The sequence below is a fragment of the Cetorhinus maximus genome, chromosome 10, assembly GCF_964194155.1.
Source record: "Cetorhinus maximus chromosome 10, sCetMax3.hap1.1, whole genome shotgun sequence".
Classification (NCBI taxonomy): Eukaryota; Metazoa; Chordata; class Chondrichthyes; order Lamniformes; family Cetorhinidae; genus Cetorhinus; species Cetorhinus maximus.
This window is the reverse complement of record NC_135888.1, coordinates 85,112,100-85,124,549: the sequence shown is the minus strand read 5'-3', so window position 1 is coordinate 85,124,549 and position 12,450 is coordinate 85,112,100. Positions and strand designations below refer to the sequence as shown.

Below are 12,450 nucleotides of genomic sequence, written 5' to 3'. Positions count from 1 at the left end.
ATGACCCTTCAACAGAACTGAAGTATAGTTAGGAGAGAGGTGAAATATAAGCTGGTTTAAGGTGGGGGGCGGGGGGAGAGAGAAGTTGAGAGTGGGGTGGTTGTGGGGACAAGCAAGCAGTGATAGGAGCAGATAATCAAAAGATGTCACAGACAAAAGGATCAAAGAGGTGTTGAAGGTGGTGATATTATCTAAGAAAAGTGCTAATTAAGAATGGATGGCAGGACACTCAAGGTACAGCTCTAGTGGGGGTGGGGTGGAAAGATTTACAAGGTACCTTGAGTGTCCTGCCATCCATTCTTAATTAGCACTTTTCTTAGATAATATCACCACCTTCAACACCTCTTTGATCCTTTTGTCTGTGACATCTTTTGATTATCTGCTCCTATCACTGCTTGCTTGTCCCCACAACCACCCCACCCTCAACTTCTCTCTCCCCCCCACCTTAAGCCAGCTTATATTTCACCTCTCTCCTAACTATACTTCAGTTCTGTTGAAGGGTCATGTTGGCTCGAAACGTCAACTCTTTTCTTCTCCACCGATGCTGCCAGACCTGCTGAGTTTTTCCAGGTAATTCTGTTTTTGTTTTGGATTTCCAGCATCCGCAGTAGCTTTTAGTTTTTTGTTTTTATAGCATTCCTGAAATTCAGCTCAACTTCTTGCTTGCTTTCCTTTCCCATTGTCTTTCTCTGTCATTCTCTCTCTCTCTCTCTCTACTTTCCCACTCTATGGGCGGAATGGCCCCAGATTCGCACTAAATGTGGTAGCAGGCAGATAAAACGACGCTTTACCCGCCGGCTGCAATGGTGGGTTTCGTGCCGTATCGCCCCAAACCCACCACATTATTTATACATTCCTGGGAAACGTGCTGTTTCCATGGCAGGCAAGCTCTCATTCACCCGCCAAGTCATCACCTCGCCATTTCATCACGCCAGGCGCCATATTTAAAACCCAGCCGCACGCACACATCCCAGTGCTTCCAGCCCACGACTACTGCAGGGAAGATGTCCACGAAAGGCAAAAAGACTGCAGCCCCCAGGTTTAATTACACATCACTAGAATGCCATTTGGATGTCATGGAGGCCTGCCGCAATGTTCTCTATCCCTGCTCTGGTTGCAAGATGGGCAGCAGCGTCTCCAATCCAGCATGGCAGGTGGCGGCAGCAGCGGTCAGTGCCAGTGCTGCACAGAAAAGGTTGGCCATCCAATGCAGGTAGAGGATGAAGGATCTCATCCGTGCAGCTAGGTTATGGCAACCATTTCATCACTCAACTCTCACTCACAAGGCCATCACACGTTAACTGGCATCTCACTCACTGCCAGCTCAAGGGACACCACCACCCATTCTCTCACACATACCGTCACATGTCCATCTGGTCTCATCTCCTCTGGAGACTGCCTCCTCAGCCTTCACCATCTTGAGGCCACTTGTACAGATCAACCTGTGCCCCCACACACACACCCTGGGATACCCTCCTTCCCCAGTGCAGCTCTCGTCCTGCAGCCTCTTCCCTTGCCTGAAGCCACTTCTCCCCTTTCCCCAAGCCCTGCAGCCATTGAAAAGTCACCCACATATGGCTGATTTGGTAGGTAGAGACCTACCCGTGAGCCTCCCTAAAAGTGATGGGTGCCGCCTGTGAAGCCTGGCACTGATGACTACTAGTGCTGACCGAAGCAAGGTAGGCAAACAAATCTCAACCGAGCGAGGTGCAGCCTGCCAGGTGCACATCGCTTATGTGCTGTTGTGAAACACATCGGCGTGTTTTCCTGCTGACGTGGGTGGATGATCCAGCCGGGGAGGCGGGGATGAGTCTGGTGGCCTTATAATGATATGCTGATGTATTACAATGAGGTTCCCGACGTCCAATGGCAGGCAGTGACTCAACAACCCAAGGTTCTTGTCAACTCCCAGCCCAAGGCTGCACCTGGGTCTGGAGCCTGGGCCTCTTCCTCAGTCTGCAGGGCTTGAGCCCCTGTCCTGGGGCACCAATGGAGTGGGTGGGGGGGTGGGTTGAGCCGCTGATGAAGGGAGCTGGATGCCGTGCTCCCTCTCTCCCCCGTCCCGGGTTACTCATACTCCACCACCCAATCGACAGCCGGCAGCTGTCCACCCCCACCCAGTGCCCCTACTCCTGGATCTTGGGCCTCGCGCTCTCCCCACAACCTGGGCCTCTTGTGACTGCAGCCGAGGCTCAAGCATCAGAATATGGCAGCACCTGGCCCAGAGCACAACACACTGGGGCAGTGGGGGGTGGGATTTTAAAATCTCCCCACGAGCCAGCTGAAAAATTGCAACAAGCTGGACACGGGTCGGAGACTCCCCATCCCTGGCCTATTTCCATTAGCAGAGATGTCAATAGTCGGGGGTAAAGTCTTCAAATAATTGGTCGGAGGAATAGAGGAGATTTAAGGAAAACATTTTTTGACCCGGAGGGTGGTAAGGGTTTGGAACTCCTGCCTGCAAGGATTTTAGAGACAAAAACCCTCAGTACATTTAAAAATACTTGGCTATGTACTTGAAGTGCTGTAACATACAAGGGTATGGGCCAAAAGCGGGAAAGCGGATTTGGCTGGACAACACTTTTTCTACCAGCATGGACAGGGTGGGTTGAATGGCCGCCTTCTGGGATGTAAATTTCTATGATTCTATTGAATAAGACTAATTATTCTGTAATAAAAATTGAAAATGCCAGAAATGCTCAACAGGTTTGACATAATCTGTGGCCGGAGAAAACAAGTACCACTTCAGATCGGTAACCCTTTGAGAGAGCTTGGACTCCTGACAATTGGTCACAGACCTGAAACATTAATTGTTTCTCTCTCCAAAGATGCCAGACCAACCGAGCATTTCCAAAATGAAGTGTTCTTATTTAAGATTTCTAGTATCCCTAGTGATTTTCTCTAATTAGATTGTTTTATCTCCTTTTTTGATGAAAATGAATGCTACTTTATTTATATACTTGCCAATCTGGTGCTACCTCTTCAGTGTTCTAATAACTCCCTCAATTATCAACACCTAACAAATTATTATGTTTCTCTTGGTATTCTGGGATAAGTAACAAGTATCTTTGGCATTTTTGTTTTTGAGGCTAATTAGATGCCCTACTTGGTTATTGCAGCTTAGGGCCTACTGCTTGTGGCTTCTCTTGTGTATACTTGGAGAAAGCGATCATTCAAACTATTAACCATAATATTAATATTAAAATATTAACCATGTAATATTTATGGTTCTTGCCTTTGATTGCCCTCCTAAAATACAGAGAGTTTCTTAAGTTTTGCAATTGAAGCTGTTTTTTCCCAGTTCTTTCTCTATCTCCCGGCACCTTTTTAACATTTCTGAATGAACCTTGCTCCCTTGCAAGCCTAAAGATAAACAGGACCTGCATTTGAGTGGAGTCTCCCATGTACTCAGAAGAGCTCAAAGTTCTTTAAATTTGATGGGTTCATTTTGAAAAGTGCTTATTATGCAGACAAGTATGATAGCCGCTTTGCATGCAGTATGGTCCCATAAACAGCAAGTGACCTAAATTATTAGATCTATTTGATGGAGTGGCTGAGGCCAGTGAGAAACTAGTTCATAGCATCCTTTGTATCCATAGCATCTTTTGTATCCACTTGAGCAGGTAAGGCAGAGCCTCAGTTTAAACTCATCCAAAAGACAGCATGTCTGTGAATACAGCTCTTGCTCAGCATTGGAGTCAAGACTCAGTCTTACGTTTTGTTCTCAAACTTGAAGTGGGGCATGAATTTACAACTTTCTGATTTGGAGGTGAAAATGCTATAGACTGAACTAAGCTAATACTCCTGATCAATTTGTTAATACTCTTGTGTCTATTTATTCTATGCGTACTATTTATATGTGCATATTTATGCTGCATGCTTAAAGTTAGGGCTGTAAAGATGTTCCTTGAACTCCCCTAACTGGTTGTCAAATAAGCTTCGTTTCCACAGCTCCCACAAAAATCCATTTGCTTCACCATGGCAACTGCAGATGTGGTGAACTATGTGAATTGTTATTTTTTTGAGCTATTGTGACTTTAATTGGCATTCCCTTTCCCAGTTATTCTCAGAGTGGCTACTCCAAGTAAAATGAAATTTTGAATTAGTCTGACATTGTATAGGAACTAATTCCTAAGTTACAGCTTTTTAAAGTTGTGGGAGTATAAATTCTCTCAAGTCTTGCTCCTGATGGTCTCCTGATTCAAAGCCTTCAATTCTGCTGGTCTTCATTATTGATGTTGAGATAATCAAGGATACTGAAAATAGGGAACTAGTTTTGAATAAAAGCTGGAACATTCATTTCTAATTTAGTTAAGCTTAGAAGACAGCTAATTAGATTTAGCTGCAACTTCCTATAAGTAATTCATTGCTCCTCAAAACAAAGGGAATATCCTTCTCCATATACACAACAACCTGTTCTTGTTTGATTTCCCAACACCTGGAGCGGAATTTTCTGCCTGGCGGGCGGGGAGCTGATCCCCGCTGGATAAGCGGGCCGCACCACCATTTTATGTGGGCGGGCCAATTAAGGCCCCCACAGCATGACATCCAGCGGAAAGCGCTATGCACTTCCTGTGCGGGCGGGAGAGATTCCCCAAAAGCGAGAGTGCGCTCTTTCGCGCATGCGCACGAAAGAGTGCGCATCTCCCTGAGGCAAAGTGCAGCCTCAGGGAGATCGCTTCCATTTTGAAAAAGATTAAAAATAGAAGGAAAAAAATTCCCTAACATGTGCTCCCCCCACTACCACCACATTGTAAATGTTTTTCTGACTTAAGGCACTGTTTTTCTTTCAAAACTACAGTCAACAGCCAGTCCTTAAAAGACCTATTCCCATTGCTGTCCTCACTAACTGTTTTGTCTCTAACCTCCCCAATTCCAACCTCCCCTTCCTCCTCAAAGTTCTTGAATTTGTTGTAACTACCTCAATCCATGCACGTTGCTCTTGTAATTCTCTGCTTAAATCCCTACAAAGATGTTGCCACCTCCCTCACTATCCAAACAGCACTAACCAAGGCACAAAGGCCAATCTCTGATTGTGGTGAATAACTCCTCCTCGATTTCTCTCTTATTTTCAACACAATTGATCTTGCATCTTCCTCCATCTTCTCTTGTCCTGTTCAATGGGATTGCCTTCACTTTCTACTGCTCTAATTTATTAGACCATAACTGGAGCATATCGACCCAATCACCTTCCTTTGGGAGCCCTTCTCTTGCTCATCGACATGATGCTGCCCTTTGCAACATCGGTATACACCTTCCATGGTTATGCTAACATCAGCCTCCTCACCACCTTTTTTCAAGCCACCACTGCCTCTGGCCTATTACACACTGTGTCTGACTTTCAGTCTTGGATGAGTCATATTTTCCCCTAGCTAAACACTGGGAAGGGCCAGGGCTATCATTTTTGACTTCCAGCGCATATTCCCTCACGGCACCAAGTCCATTTTCCTTGTTGACTCTTGTCACAGGCTGGAATAGATTGTTTGCATCCGTGATATCCTGTTGAACCTTGTATCCTTTCCATTTACAGCACTAACTTCCAGACTCAAACCATCTGCAATTGAAGCCCTGAATCATGCTTTTATCACCTCCACACTTGTGTATTTCAATGTACTCTTGACCAACCTATCACCTTCAGGTATTCCAAAACTCTGCTGCCTGTTCCCTATCCCGCACTAAATCCTGCTTGCCCACCCCCTTAATCCTTGGCGATTGATGTTACATCCTCCAGTATATTGCATTTAAAATTCCTCCATTGGTTTTTCCTAATTTATTGTATGAGAGCTTCTGGCGAGGCCAGCATTTATTGCCCATCCCTAATTGCCCTCCCTTCTCTAATTCTTTCCTCTCCCCCACCTCACGCTCAACTCTCAACTCCTCTTAATCTGATATCTAATATGCTTAGATTCATGTGATTTAAAAGATCATTTGAAGCACTTGAATAGTTACTGCCTTGTGACACGCTCTAACTTAGACATTTTAGAAATAGCTCATTTGCAACCATCTGTTTTGTTTCAGAAGGAACAATTCCTTGGCAGTAGTATATTAATTCAGCCCCACACACTGCTTTTTGTTCTACCAAAGCTTTACAATTGTAGGAAAGATTACTTAGAATTGTGGGAAATATATTGAATTATCATGTAATCGTTTTCATTACAAAAGAAAATAGATGTGCACTTTTTGGGGCCTTTTCATTGGCATCTTGATGCCTGCTTAGACCTGTAGTTTAGGAATGACTTGGAAGCAGATATTCTAGCATCTTCTAATATCATGAAGTATAAACCGAGTCAAGATATGAAATAAAAATGGTTTCCATTCTAGTCTTTCTACTCAATGATATGTGGAGAGTTCCACACAACATCTCTTCCAGACGACCCTAATCAGCTGTTCAAAACATATATCAAGGAAGCAGTCGGTGGTCAGGGATTGTATCACTACCTCACTTTATATGTTTCATTTAATAACCTGAAGTGATTGAGCCAATTCAGTAGGCTTTGCATTAATAAAATATTAATTAAGGAAAATGAAAATTCTAGAAATTGTGGAACTAATTAGTGTTTGATATGGGCCGGAATTTTTGGGTCGGCGAGCGGGGGTGGTGCCCGCTCGCTGACGCATAAAGTGACATCGGGCGTGCATCCCGACATCACCACGTGTCATTCAGATCTTCAGTTCAGTGGGCACGCACCAGAGTCGGCTGTGCGCCTGTCGAACTGTCAAAGGCCTAGTAAAGCCATTTAAATATCAATTAAAAAAATTAACTGCACTGCCCGCCGAACCTTAAGGTTGGCAGGCAGGCGAAGAGCCCAGGCGGCCTTCGCATTTATCATGAAACCTCATCTACAGGCGGGATGAGGTTTCACGAAGTGTTTATAAATTGAATGAAAGTTTTTGTTTCACATTGACATGTCCCAGCTCATGTGACACTGCCTTAAAAAAAAATTTTTTCTTCAGTTTGATTTTTTATAATTTTAATAATCTCCCTGAGACAGCTCCGTGCCTCGGAGATTTCTGCTCTCTTTCAAGCGCATGCGTGAATGAGCGTAGGCCCCGACTCAGCCTACTCCCCCCACCTGCACAGGGAGCGCACAGCACTCCCGGGTGCGCATCACTCTGGGCAGGCCTTAATTGGCCCGCCCACATAAAATGGCGGCACCAACCGATCGCGGGCAGCGATCAGCTACGTGCCCCCCCTCGCCCGCTCCTGTCCTTGCCCGGACGAAGAAAAAATTCTCCCCATAAAAACCTATCTTATTTTAATGTAGTTTGCTAATTGCTTCTGAATGGCTCTTTTCTTAATTTAATAGATCTTCAGTTAAGTGTGAGTGGTAATTATAACTGGAAAAATTTCATTGGAGGCTTATTTGAGAAAGGGTGCAAGGACAGTCTTAGTAACTGGAGGCCAGTCAGTTTAACATCATTGATAGGTAAAGTTTTAGAAAGCAACAACAGACACTTGAGGTCTGAGCTAATTAAGGAGAGTCAGCATGGGTTCCCAGAATGCTGAAGGAGGTGGCTATAGACATAGTGGAAGCTTTGGTGGTTATCTTTCAAGATTCATTTTGGAAAGGTAGCTGCGGACTGGAAAGTAGCAAAGGTGACCCCACCATTTAAGAAGGGAGGGAGAAAGAGAATGGAGAACTACGGGCCTGTTAGTTCTAATGTCAGTAGTGGGGAAAATGTGAGAATCTGTTATAAAGGATGTGATAACTGGACACTTAGAAAGTAATGGTAAAATTGGGCAGAGTCAACATGGATTTATGAAAGAGAAATCATGTTTGAAAAACCTGTAGGGGTTTGAGGATGTTACTTGTGGCATAGATAAAGGAGAACCAGTGGGTATGGTGTATTTGGATTTTCAGTAGGCTTTTGATAAGATCCCACACAGGAGGTTAGTAAACAAAAGCTCATGGGATTGGGGGTAATATACTAGCATGGATTGAGAATTGGTTAACAGACAGAAAGCATAGAGTAGGAATAAACGGGCCATTCAGGATGGCAGGCTGTTGGTAGTCGGGTACCGCAAGGAGCAGTGCTGGGGCCACAGCTGCTCACAATCGATGTAAATGATTTGGATGTGGGGACCAATTGCAATCTTTCCAAATTTGCTGATGACACAAAGCTAGGTGGGAATGTAAGCTGTGAGGAGGATACAAGGAGGCTTCAAGTTAAGTGAACTGGCAAGAGCATGGCAGATGGAATATAATGTGAATAGGTGTGAATGGTGGAATGGTAGAAAAAACGGACAGAATATTTCTTAACTAATGAGAGATTGGGAAATGTTGGTGTCAAAGGGACCTGGGTGTCCTCGTTCATGAGCCACTAAAAGCTAGCATGCAGGTGAAGCAATCAATAAGGAAGGCAAGTGGTATGTTGGCCTTCATTGCAAGGGCATTTGAGTGCAAAAGTAAAGATGTCTTGCTACAGTTGTATAGAATTGGTGAGACTACACCTGGAGTATTGTGTACAGTTTTGGCCTCCTTATCTAAGGAAGGGTGTACTTGCCAGAGATGGAGTGCAATGGAGGTTCACCAGACTAATTCCTGGAATGTCTTATGAGGAGAGATTGAAGAAACTGGGCCTGTATTGTCTAGAGTTTCGAAGAATGAGAGGTGATCTCATAATTCTTATAGGGCCTAACAGGGCGGATGTGGATAGAATATTTCCCCTGGCTGGTGAGTCTAAAACCAGGTGACACAATCTCAGAATAAGGGGTAGGCCATTTAAGACTGAGATAAGGAGAAATATCTCCACTAAGAGGGTGGTGAATCTTTGGAATTTTCTGTCCCAGAGGGCTGTGGAAGTGCAATCATTGAGCATGTTGTTGTGGCACAGCAGTTGTTAAAGGCTGAAGTAAATTTTATAAGTCAGTACTGCAGAAAGAATTTGCATTTATATAGTGCCTTTCATGACCTCCAATTGTTGCTAAGTGCTTCAAGACCAATGAAGTACTGTGAAACTGTCACCATTGTAATGTAGTCAATTTGTGCACAATAATGTTCCTCAAACAGCAATGTGGATCATATTATCTGTTTTCAGTGGTGGTGTTGGAGGGGTAAATGTTATCTACAATACTGAGATCTCTATCCTGTTCTTCAAAAAGTGCTACGGAATCTTGCCCATGTGCAAATGATAGGCACGGCCTTGGTGTTACATCTCATTTGAAAGTTAGTACCTCCACCAGAGCAAAACTGCATTGAATTGTTGGCGAAGAGTCTCTGAAGTGGGATTTGAACCCATGACCTTCTGACTCATAGGTGAGAGTGCTAATGCTGATCCAAGACTGACAAGTCAAATAGTGGAGCACAGCATATTGAAAAGTTAAGCTGTATTATTTTCTGACTTCTTCACAAAATACTAGTGTATTGATTTCCTTGTTCTTGTGACCTATATTTGCAACATCGTTAACTGACTTAAGCAGTCTGTTAATTTCTTGTATGTTGAATCTGGAGCCTACGCTTGCTTAAGATATAAAGTTGGATTTAGAGAAATTGGGAGGGATTTGGTAGTTTAACAATAAAAAGAGGGGTTTTGTGGGCATTTAACAAGGTGCAGCATGCAAGGTTTTTGAAAGAAATTAAGGTGTACCAAATTAGAGGCATATTGAATAACTGGATTGAAAATAGGTTCAGCTAAATAAAACAGAAAATAGAAAAGATGGCAGCTATAGTGTTGGTGGGTGTGGAGAATACAAACAGTGACCAATGGAATTCTGTGAAACTGATTTCGAGTCACTTACAGTTACATTATTCAGAAATTATATGCAAGAGAATACCATCATTTTCTGTTGGCCTGGAGATTGATAACATTAATCCAGACTTGGATCAATTAAATTGATCAAATAAAGGACTGCAGTGCATTTTGTTTTATTTTCCTTGCCTTATCCTTCCCTCAAGTTGGAAGCTCATAGGGTGACCACCACCACTATGGAACTATGGTAATTTGCCAAAATGAGTCCCTGAACATTGGAATTTTGTAGCCTACTCAACTGTAGTACCATCATAGCCAAGCCTAACTTTGTCCACATTTGTCCATATGGCACCATCAGGAGGAGGAGTTTTGGCCAATATTTTTTTTTCCCCCTATGACAGGGTCACTTATGCACTGAGACCAATTGTAGCGCCCCACAGCTGCCCAAGTTGAGGACGGCTAATTCAGTAAAGGGACCAGACCTGGGACCCTAACATGTAGAGCTTTTACCCAATGGGCTGCAGATGGATTTTAACATGGATAAAAATAAGTTATTACACATTGGTGCATAAAACAAAAATGCACTGCCTTGGTGTCCATTACCAAAGGTGTAAATGGAAAAATATTTGTTTTCATTATCAAAATCATGGCAACTAGGCAAAAACTTTCGAAATAGATCTAATGTTACAACCTACATTATGCAACCATTTCAGTTACGTTTCAAAGACCATTACAGCAAAAGAACTAATGTTCAATATGCATTTAATAATCTTACATCTATGTTTATAGATACAAGTATGCACATAATGTAAAGTTAATGCTTAATTATAATTATAATTCAAAATGGGTTACTTTTAAAGTTTTGCAACATTTTGTTAGATGACATTTAGAATATAGTGTAGTTTAGAACGTTCTGCATTCAGTAGTGAATTATTATATGTTGAAAAATTCAGTAAAAGGAAACAAACGCTATTGAAGTTTTAAGTATTGATGGGAAGCTAACTTTCACTGGGGAGGACATTGAAATGGGACATGAATCCTCTGATAGGTAGGTTGCTAGAGGTGGTGATACGTTTTTTTAGCTGATTGTAAAGTATCGAATTAATAAAGCTCAGGCAAGATGAGAGATTTTAAAAAATTGCAATCACTCCATTTCAAAGTTGTACTACAGAAGCAAGATTAATATTCGTTTGAGTACAAATGACGGTTATAACCACTAATTAATATTCTGTATAATTCTTTCTTGGTACTTTTTTATTATAAACAGGTCCCTACCTATATTGATACGACTGATAAATTACTATGATAGGTCACAAAACTGTGCAAGCATAAACGTGGATGTAGATCATTAAATGCATAATTGAGCATTAATTCTTTTGCTGGAACGGACTATGGCGATTGCACCTTTGAAATGTAACTGAAATGATTGCATAATGTAGATTGTAACATTAGATCCATTTCCAAAGTTTTTGCCCAGTTGCTAATGATTTTTTTTGAGATTTTCAACAATTTTTGGAATTCTGCTTGGATTCTCTGTTTTACAGGACCTAATCCATGCTGGTGCAAATTATGTATGTCTTTTGGAAGAAGCAGTTTTTTTTTCTTTTGAACAAAGCTACTTCGTTAAAGCGTAGCTATTGATCTACTGTGCTTGTACAGCACACACAAAGCAGTTCAGCCAACATTTTAAAAATTATTCTAGTAGTAATTCCTATGCCAAGCCAAGAACAAGATTAAAGGAAGGCTATCCATGTAAGTATTTTTCTTACTGAATGTGCTTTCATGAAACTATCAACAAGACAACATTAGCTTCAGAATTATACCATGTAATGAGCTAACCTGGGAATTAATTTACCAATTCTTTGTGTTTAACCTCTGTGCATAAAATTATTCAGTAAAGGGCTCATAAGAATTATGGTAATATAGCTGCTTTGTTTTGTTTTAGCCACCACATCTCTCATCGAGAGAGAAAGTAAGACTAAAACTTGAGAGTGCAATAGTGTGGCATTAAACAGTACTACTGAATGAAAGGAAACACACCTTTTCTACATTAGTCCTTACTTTCAGCATACTCTTTTGATGAGGGAAAATGGAATCACTCTCCTGTGAGTGACTTATGCAAATTTCATGGGCTGGGTGAAGAACAGCATTGACTTTGTTACTTGTGAATTTGGCAATGATTTGGAAGAATATTGAGGAAGAATGGGAGGGTTGGGAAAGAAGTAACAGCCACAAAGGGAAAAATCTACTCAGCCCTCTCTGCCATCCACTTAGTAAGGGTATAGATCTGTACATTTTTCCTTCCAAGGCTGATATCTCTATTTCAACCAAGTCATTTACTGCAGAAAGTGGGAATCTATTTCATAGATCAACAACTCCTAAGTATAAAGTTCTTTCATCAGCTAAATTTAGCTCATGACTTCTTTGATCCTTAGCCTTGGACTTTCTGCGGGGCATTTGTGTTAGTGGAAGTGAGGTGGGACAAGCCAAACGATTATGTCCTGCTCCATTTGTATTTTTGGCCTGGCTTCATTGCCATACAGGCATTGGGCTCCTCAGCCTCTCGTTTTGGAGGATAATGATGCACTCCATAATTTTCAGATATGTCAAGAGAAGCATGCCAACAGAGCTATACCCTGGTATCGCACTAAAATCTTTCTTGAATTAAAATGAAAATGTACTGTTGGAAATATGCAATGGATCAATCAAGATCTGAAAAAGAAAGCAAGGTTCATGTTTTGGTGGAGTGAAGGGTCATAT

General features: G+C 42.2%; 1 protein-coding gene across 4 annotated transcripts in view; it reads left to right on the top strand.

Moving 5' to 3' along the window:
* fbxo38 (F-box protein 38) overlaps positions 1 to 12,450 on the top strand; it is an 89,081-nt gene that overhangs the window by 53,899 nt on the left and 22,732 nt on the right. For 3 of the 4 annotated variants that reach the window (XM_078550719.1, XM_078550718.1, XM_078550721.1), the window contains exon 16: positions 5,531 to 5,638. The exons of the other annotated variant lie outside the window; for it this stretch is intronic. In XM_078550719.1, the coding sequence (XP_078406845.1) occupies positions 5,531 to 5,638 (108 nt within the window). The remainder of the gene's footprint in view (positions 1 to 5,530; positions 5,639 to 12,450) is intronic. 4 annotated transcript variants of the gene reach the window in all.